Source organism: Mus pahari, chromosome 5 (assembly GCF_900095145.1).
Source record: "Mus pahari chromosome 5, PAHARI_EIJ_v1.1, whole genome shotgun sequence".
In the NCBI taxonomy this organism is placed as follows: domain Eukaryota; kingdom Metazoa; phylum Chordata; class Mammalia; order Rodentia; family Muridae; genus Mus; species Mus pahari.
Genome location: NC_034594.1, coordinates 86477744 through 86488006, shown reverse-complemented (window position 1 = coordinate 86488006; position 10263 = coordinate 86477744). Strand labels below are relative to the sequence as shown.

The following is a 10263-nucleotide window of genomic DNA, read 5'->3' as shown; positions in this document are numbered from 1 at the left end:
GTTAGAGCACAGGACATCAGCGCTATCTTGTAATGGCGAATGTGAGGGCGGCTCCCCACACATATTAATGAAAATTTTCTTAAAGATTTGTTATTTTAAAATGTATACACATATATGTATATACAATATATATATAATATCACTATGTATATTATGTAAACTAATATATGTATGTATGTATATTATACAATATATATACTACATGTTGACTGAATTTTTTGATAACACCTCAGATAGATAGGAAGGAGTATATCAGTGGGTTCCTATTTTTAAAATTTAATGGAATAAGGTATATTATATTTGAAATCCACCTACTAAGGAAATATAAATGCATTTATGTTTATTTTAAACTGAGCTCATGTTTTTGTTTCTAAGAGAAACAATGCATTATGGTTAGTTTTGATAAGAAGCATTAGAAAATATATACAATAAAACAGAACCCAAAACATACAACAACATCAACAAAAAAAAAATGGCCTATCAACTTCTGAATCATTCCTCTACCAATAATAAGCATTTTCAACAAGTATAACATACAACTTCACAAAGAACAATTGATGTTGTACATTCCAACAAGGTATATGTAACTTTTATAATTTGTTTTCAATCTTACTTCACTTTTACAAAGAAACCAGCAGTGTGCTTAGTTACAATCTGAACAACATCCTTTCATAATATTACAGGAGAAAGTTATTTTGATAAGCATGTAACAGAATTGTAGAGAAGTGCAAAAACTCTTGAAAAGCTGGTCCAGATGTGCCTGCAAAGGAATCCTAAAAGTGTTTCAGTTTAGAGAACTTGCAAGTAGCAAAATATGGACTGATAATACTACAGTCTTAAACTGCTGACCCAATTAACCTAAAGACAATTGGAAAAATATTTTCAAATAAAAGTACTGCCTTGTTGTCATGAATAAAACTTTTCTTTCTATCATATATTTAAATAATTATGATTTAATTAGAAACAAATAATAAAGAAAATATGATTCAGCATGGACATATAATGTACCAATTTCTTTGGTTTCATTGCACTATACTCTTCATGCATGTGAGGAAATAGCTCTTCTTTGAAATATAACTTATTAATTTAGATCTGTCATCTTAAAATCAAGGAAAGTTTCATTTAAAATACTGTTTAAGGCATTTTGATTATAGAAAATAGAAACCAATTTACTTTAATTTTCATTCTTAATGTGTGATCATGACTAGTGTATCTTTTATCTGAATGTAATAACATATATATGTCCTCTTATAAAAGAATTAATTGAGAACCTATATGCTTATATCTATATTTCTATACAGTTTTATGATCTGAGATATATAATGATGCTTACTTGGTTGGGAAGACTTTGCCTATCAGCTTTGTGGGTCAAAGGCAATTAATTATACATTGCCTGTAAGCTTTAAATGCATCCTTTCTGAAAATCAATTACAAAACTCATTACTTTGGGAAATAGTCTAATAACTCTTCAAAACTCTGTATATACAAGAAGTCTATATCATCATGACTGTATCTGTAAATCATAATGACTGGCAATCAAATGGAGAATAAGAAGAAAGAAGGAAGTAAAGAAAGAAATATAGAGGTCTGCAATATCCTTAATGATGTTAAGAAAATTAAATAAAAGTATAAGTAACAATAGCATTGATCAATTTACCGCTCCAAATAACAGCAATCAACTTCCTTTATATTTTTCTAGATAATTCAGATCATCAGTGCAATCGATAGAGATGAATCCATAGAAGATCACCATTTTTACTTTAATCATTCTGTGGAAGACACAAACAACTCAAGTTTTATGCTAACAGACAATCAAGGTAACTCCTCATCCATAAGGGTATTTGATGCAATCAATATTTTATTTCAATGAGTTTGTCTAACTGATTATATATTGTTCTTGCAACATGATATTACTGAGTAACAAAACAAAAGGGTACTTGGTCAAAATGAGAGAATGATCTCAAAATGAACTTGAAGGACACTGGTTCTATTATTCCTTATATTGCTTCAAACTAGAGAAGCAGAGTTGAAAACCATTAGTGTGAGGGCTAGAGATGTAACTGCTTTGCTGGTTTATGTAAGGCTATGAATTTGTTCTATTGCACCTAAATTTAAAATAGGAAGCTATACTTGATTATAAAATACTGGAAAGTCTGAAAAGCTCTCACATATCACTATGGTTGTGACTGCACATGTCTATTCATAATTGTCAGTCAATTATAAAATTACCTGATAGAGTTAATTATCAAAGGAAAAATGAAGAAATAATGGTATGTACTTTTTAAAACTTATTTTGTTAGATATTTTCTTCATTTACATTTCAAATGCTATCCTGAATGTCCCCTATACCCTCCCCCCACGCTGCTCCCCTGCCCACCTACTCCAACTTCTTGGCCCTGGCGTTCCCCTGTATGGGGCATATAAAGTTTGTAAGACCAACGGGCATCTCTTCCCAACGATNGCTGACTAGGCCATCTTCTGCTATATATGCAGCTAGAGACACGAGCTCTGGGGGTACTGATTAGTTCATATTGTTGTTTCACCTATAGGGTTACAGACCCCTTCAGTTCTTTGGGTAATTTCTCTACCTCCTCCATGTTGGTCTCTGTGTTCTATCCTATAGATGACTGTGGGCATCCGCTTCTATATTTGCCAGGCAATGGCATAGCCTCACAGAGATAGCTATACCAGTTTATAATGGTATATACTTAAGTTACAATTAGCATGACTTAACTCTGAATAGGTTATATAAACATAATATTTAAATATCTTTCTTACCTCAAAACCAGAGTTTTATATTAATTGAAAAATAGGTATTCTTTGTTAGTATTTTGTTTGGAAAGGCAGATTTCCTGATCCTTCTGAATAAGACTAATAAATTATAAAAAGTATTGTTTTGCATTTTCATTATCTGTAGGGAGATAGATGCATATTTTATTTTATACCTAAAATTTATGATGAATTTTAATTTGAAACATACTTGGAATGAAATGAATCTTGTTTTCTTGTTCTTATCAATTTGCTTTAATGATACAAACAATATTTATGGTAATCAGAAGGCGTTCTGGTTTGTTTTCCATTGCTGCAATAAAACACTGACTACAATGAACTTTACCAGGAAAGAATTTATTTGCCTTACAGACAATCTTGGTGGAAGCCAGATGAGTAGATTGAAGCAGAATTTACAGAGGAGTATGGCATACTGCCATGTTTTCCCTTGCTTATTCAGCTCTTCCTTAGGGAGCATAGAACCATCTGCCTAATATGACATGAGTACCCTGGGCACTCCAACATCTACTAGCAAGATAATACCCCACACTCATGGCAGTAGACCAAGCTAATTGAAGCACTTCTTGACTGAGGTCTTCTATATGTCAACTTGAAAAGAAAGATTAGTTATTATAGAAGGATTTTCACATGTTACAACAAACAAAAAAATATCAAACAACAAACCAACACAAAACCCCGAAAAGGAAAACTCAAATTTTGAGAGAAGAAACCCATGCAAATGTCATTCTGAATATTTGGGATTTAGTAAAAATTTTCTCATATGTGAAATTACTCAGTGTTCATTTTGTTCATTTTTACTAATAGCTAGAAATTTTACTAATTCCTATAGTATTATTTTCTTAGCAAATGAATTGAAATGATAAGTGAAGAAGGCATGTTTTAAAATTTTATATAAAATATGACTTGGCCAATTTACAGTAAAATGAATAATCTAGTAAGATTTTCCTCCAAAATTGCATTATTTCTTTTTCTAATTAGAACATATATTATTTAAGAGCACATGCTTTTGCAATTAGGTTACGGAAAATCTTGCACATATCCTGTATTTGTGAAAGGAGTACTTAGTGCAGCTATTTTAAATATACTGGGAGCCTCATTATAGGTTTAATGCTAATAACTTCTACCAGTACTGATGCCTAAGTAGAGACACATTTTCTTTTCTATGCACTGTTCTTCCTATACTTTCCAGAATCTTTAGAACTGATTCAAATAATTAATCTAATTATATAATTCATATATACATTTTTCCAAATGAGTTTTTGCTTGATATTTTAATATAAGACTTAGTTTTTGCTTGCACACATATGATTACATTTAAACATCTTTGTCCATAGTACCTATATTTTACAGATTTGTTTTACACTGTTGCAAAAAGTTATAAATGTGGATTTTTGTTGTAGATAACACAGCTGTAATTCTGAGTAATAGAACTGGTTTTAACCTTAAAGAAGAGCCTGTCTTCTACATGGTCATCTTGATTGCTGACAACGGAATCCCATCTCTGACAAGCACGAACACTCTCACTATACAAGTCTGTGACTGTGGAGACAGTAGAAACACGGAGACTTGTGCTAACAAGGGACTTCTCTTTATCATGGGATTCAAAACAGAGGCAATAATTGCCATCGTGATATGTGTTATGGTAATATTTGGTAAGTCGCATTGAATGGTACAAACCTAAACTTGCAAAAATCACCATCAATATGAAGAAGAGGTAATTACAAAAAAATGCTCATGTGTTTATTTGCTCTGAATATGTTTAAAATTTAAAACCAAATAGTTGGTTTTAATGAATGTTGGTTTCATAAATGCTCCATTTAATATTAGAAAATTATTTCTAGGAGGTCTTTTCTTATGTATATGTTTACATTATCATTGTCTTTATGTAAGCAAGAATAGAACTTCAAATCCCATTACAGATGGTTGTGAGCCACCTTGTGGTTGCTGGGAATTGACCTCGAGACCTCTGAAAAAAGCAGCCAGTTTTAACTGCTTAGCCATCTCTCTAGCCTCCTTGGAAGTCCTTTTTATTTAGCTTCTTTGTAGTACAGTATCTGAAATTGTATAATGAGTACTTTTCTTTTCTTTTCTTTTCTTTTCTTTTCTTTTCTTTTCTTTTCTTTTCTTTTCTTTTTTTTTTTTTTTTTTTTTTTTTTTTTTTTTTTTTTTTTTTGAGACAGGGTTTCTCTGTGTAGCCCTGACTGTCCTGGAACTCACTTGGTAGACAAGGCTGGCCTCAAACTCAGAAATCTGCCTGCCTCTGCCTCCCAAGTGCTGGGATTAAAGGCATGCATCACCACCACCCAGCATATTGAGTACTTATGATAACTATTTCAATTTTAATATAGTATATATATTCAATTTATAATTTTAATTTACTTTATTTGAAAACTGCTCATATTTTAATAATACAATATAACATTTCATTGCAAAATGATCATATGAATGAAGTTAACATACTTATGACCATCATTTATAATTTTTTGTGTTGAAGGCACATGATTATTTTAATAAATTTAAATATAAAATACTTTATTATTAACTATGTATACCTTGCTGTGCAAGAAGGTTTCAGAATTCATAATTTCTAAATAATTATAAATATAATATAATGTTTTCTGGGACCATTCATACCCATAAAAGGATATTGCTAATTTTTGAAAGTCAATAATTGAGGTAGTAGCTGCAGGTATCAGTTGGGAAAATAAACCTTGAAGAGGTAAGAATAAAACTAAGGTCAAATTGACTTTGTCAAACTGAATCACAAATTCTAGAGAGTTCATGCCATGTGGTATTTTTGGTAGCAAATATAAAAACATTATAATTTGAAAAAAAATAGTTCCTTGTTTAATGCAATCACTAGTACACAAGGAAGCACAATAAAATCAAAACTAAGTTGAAGGTACATGTTATCTTTTTCCAAGAAGATTGGTTATAGAATAGGCTACGTAATCTAGGTTAAGGGCCTTCGGAGTCTTGGTCAATCAGATAGGGAAGTATTTGGGCTATTAGCCACTTCTGGTTCTGGTTGTGGGAGCTTGAGGAAAGTTATAATTATTATAAGTGTCATTTAGATTTCTAGCAGTCTAGTCCTGATCATAGATGCTTGATATGGCCTGGCCCAGCAGATAACAGAGATCACCAGACTGTTAATTAGTTCCTACTTCTACCTTTCTGAATGAAAGAACTACTTTTATGCCCAGTCATCATCTAATAAGAGAGCATTATCATGGTCTCAGTAAATAATCTCTCTCTCTCTCTCTCTCTCTCTCTCTCTCTCTCTCTCTCTCTCTCTCTCTTCTCTCTCCCCCCTCTGTCTACACATACACACTCACGCACAAAACCCATAATAATTTGATTCCCTAGTCTTATCTATCATGAATGTGGCTAGAGTGCACATAAAAGTTGAGATGTCGTGAGCTGTATTGGTGGCTCAGCAGTTAAGAGCACTGGTACTCTGTCATTGTTGTAGAGTTTCAGTTTCTAGTGCACACACGGCCCCAGGGCTTCCGTCAGCTCCCTGTAACTCTGGCTCCATAAAGATCAGATACCTTCTTCTAGCGTCTTCAGTTACCTGTAAATTGACTAACAAAGACTCAGGTACAACACTTATACACATAAGTTTTAGACAAATAAATATCTATAAAAATATTTCAGGTATTAATTAACATACTCATTTCATGTATCAATAATCAATTTAGTATTTCTTTATGAATGCTATAAGATTCTGACAATTCTTTTTAAACTGACTGGTAGAATTTAACTCAAAAATTTGATGTCCTTGAGTTTTCTTCTCTTTCATCATAGGCATATTGCTCAAATCTCCTTTTTTTGATTATTTAGCCTGAAGATTTCTCATTACTCCTAAGTATGGTCTTGATAGATTATATGTTGTAGGAGTTCATTCACTCTTTTCCGCATTGTACAATTCACCAAAATGTAATGGTTCATAGTGATTACAGTAAATTTCATGTTTTCTGTTTGATCAGCTACAATGTTAACTTTTTCTATTGTATTCGAGGGTTGTCTCAATTTTTTTCAAGAAATAATTCAGTATAAATCAATATAAATCTATAAAATATAAACCAATATAAATTCAATATAAATCCCTTGGCTGTAATTTTAATACGATCACTTCATATTTATTTCCAAGGTTATAATATGAGATGCTGAGGAGATACATAAGATCCAAAGCTAAGGAAGGATTGATTATTGTTGATACACAAACATGAGCTCAAAACCATTGCATTCTAAAATTGTTCTATTTCTACATATTTTAAAAATGACCACCAATAGAAGCTAATGAGTTTGACTAATTTGTAGTATGATTAGATACTTGATAATTTAAAATTTTTGAAAATACTGCTATCACAGAATCCAGATAACAAGTTCTTTCATATTGAATGTTGGTATATTCTCTCTTCCTGTAGTTATGATATGATACTCCTATACTTTTTTCTCAGTTTTCATAGATCATTAATGATAACATATGATTTTCATAAAAATAAAGTCTATCAGTAGAATTTAAGCTTTTATAACAAAATCTGATATATAAATTGTTTACACATAAAAATATACACAAACACACACATATATATACATATATATTTATATATATACACCCTTTGAAGTCCATATATAATATAATATAAGTATATAATTGTATATTAATAATCACTTCAAAAATAATTGCACCACGATTTTGCTTCAAAGAATATCAAATATTTCCTTTCTGAACTTTCATTAGCATGGATCATGGTCACTAAGTACATTCATATTGGAAAATATTCAATTACTGTACTTTGTTCTGTTTAATATTGGAACAAAATTAAATTCCACTTTGAGTTTTAAGTTGATCAAGATCCAAAATAGTTCCCTCTATTTTCGTTGCACATACTCATCAGCCATAATAATGGCTGTATTTCACATATTATTTTGCAATTATTACTTATTTCTTTAAAATCATGGAGTTTAGTGTGATGTCTTGAATATACCAAGGAAAAGGATTACAAAATTTGCACTATGACTATGATTTAGTTCTTTTTATATTTCCTTTCTTCAGGGTTTTTCTTTTTGATTCTTGCTCTAAAACAGCGAAGAAAGGAGACTCTATTTCCAGAGAAGACGGAGGATTTTAGGGAGAATATATTTTGCTATGATGATGAAGGCGGCGGGGAAGAAGACTCAGAAGCCTTTGATATCGTAGAGCTGAGACAAAGTACAGTAATGAGAGAAAGAAAGCCACGGAGAAGCAAGAGCGCAGAGATCAGGAGCCTGTACAGGCAGTCCCTGCAGGTGGGCCCAGACAGCGCCATATTTCGAAAATTTATCCTAGAGAAGCTTGAAGAAGCCAACACGGATCCATGTGCTCCCCCCTTTGACTCACTACAGACATTTGCCTATGAGGGAACAGGGTCATCAGCTGGCTCTCTGAGCTCCTTGGGATCCAGAGACACTGATCAGGAGGATGACTTTGACTACCTTAATGATCTGGGGCCTCGTTTTAAAAGATTAGCAAATATGTTTGGCTCTGCAGTGCAACCCAACATTTAAGGCTTTCTAATATCAGCATGCAATAAATATTAAGGTATATTTACATAAAATGACAGGCTTTGTGGAGAATTTCCTACTCTGGCTTTCTGCTGGCAGGAGACCTGATTTGTAAAATTATGATCTCTTCAAGTACACAGTTATGGTGATTCTTGTTCAACACAGAGCTTGGGAGGGATGCAGCCAATCAGAGTTGATATGTCACAGCAAAGAATGAGTACTACAACACTGAAACGGTCATCTAGAATTTTGCCGTGTAATCCAATGTAGATTTTCAACAATTCTAAAGGACAAAAATTTGCCAAAGAAAGCTATCTGCATAGTTTTCCATCTATTCATTCTTTTACAAAGTAAATAGGAAGCCTCTGTGTGCACCATGCTTTTGATACTGTGGAGAGATCAATTTTAACAACAAGGAGAATTCTGGGTGGTTTCATAAAAGCATACACATATTTTCGTTATATGAATAACCAGTTTTCTGATTGAGATACTATGCATTATTAGAAAACTTTTAAAATGTTTTCAGAGATTACTCCTTAATACTCCAAATTTGGCTCTACTTAATATATAAATTTATCAGAGTTACATAGTAACTTGTGTTGTTTGATGGTTCTGAGTTTGCACAAAGAAGGAAATCAAGTGATATGCTTAAGGGCTTTCAGAGATTTATATTTTTAGCAACTCCAAATGCCTTTCCTTTTCATGTAAAATTACAATGATCAAATACATGTCAACATTTACTTGTGATTAAATTATGACTAGTGGAACTGATGGATGGTACAGATTAAGGGTATTTTGCTTTCTACTGAAGTTGAGATAGCTAAATAACATCTCTACTGGATTCAAATTTGAATTATTATTTACCCCAAGAATTATAATCACCTGCACTGTCTATCTCTATCCACACAAATAAAAACATGATGCCACTCTCTTCATTAGTTTTTCTGTTAAGAACTTAGCATGTGGCTTATTACCCAGTGTCATTTTAGAAATATTAAAATAGAAATAAGAAGTAATGGCAACTTCTCATTATAATGTTATGGAGGAACTAAGCTGTCAGTCATAAAACTTCAGGGTAAATTAGGTTACATAGTAATTGATAATAAAACACAGTATTCTAAACTGACTTTTAAAGAATGTTTCTTATTATATCCAAATCAAGATGGAGTTCAAATTTGATATTTCATTTGTAAATAATGTATTAAGTACAATGGTTTTAAAATGTATAATGTGCCCATTTTGTTTCCTTTATGACCTTGAACTAAACTATGTATATGAAATATTATAATTTTGTACGTAATAGGGCAGTTGAATAGCTATATTTTTCTTTGTAATCTGAAACATATACACCCATGTAACATAATAAAGGGAAAGAATATCAATTTGGAATGGGAAACATTTTGTTTGTACCACAGACATTACTCATAAGACCATGAAGCAGTCACATTAGAAATATACCAGTTAAGATAGTAAAGTAGATGAGATATTGTCTGTTATTGTAGATCATTACACATTAATAGTGTTATGATCTGGGCAGAAATAAAGTACAAAACAGAAATGTTATAAGGAAAAACCTAAAAACTATAATTCACCTAGAGATGCATTCATTAGAAATTTATTATTCCTATTACAATGTCCAACTGTTCAATAATATTTCAGAAATTATAATGAATAAAATCATTCTATGAAAGGTTATTTTGAAAAATTTAAAAGGATTGTTATGGAACCTTTGCTTTAAAACTAGAAAGTCTGATGAACAAAGATGGTTAAATAGAAAATAATGGAGCTAAGAAAAAAATTAGGTACTGGGATCATAGCAGGAATTTTTTTTTTTTTTTTTTTTTGTGTAAAATGTAAACTTTATTAAAATGTTATTACATAAACAAAAAACAAATAATACATTCTTTTAAAACTCAATTTGTT

At 31.5% G+C, this 10263-nt stretch overlaps 1 protein-coding gene across 1 annotated transcript in view; it reads left to right on the top strand.

The window, feature by feature from the left end:
• The window catches only part of Cdh19 (cadherin 19), an 86653-nt gene extending 76726 nt beyond the window's left edge, over positions 1 to 9927 (top strand). Inside the window, exons 10-12 of the mRNA XM_021199082.2 lie at positions 1700 to 1817; positions 4191 to 4442; positions 7853 to 9927. Coding sequence (XP_021054741.1) covers positions 1700 to 1817; positions 4191 to 4442; positions 7853 to 8343 — 861 coding nt within the window. The 3' untranslated portion in view covers positions 8344 to 9927. The remainder of the gene's footprint in view (positions 1 to 1699; positions 1818 to 4190; positions 4443 to 7852) is intronic.
• Positions 9928 to 10263: the final 336 nt, after the last annotated feature.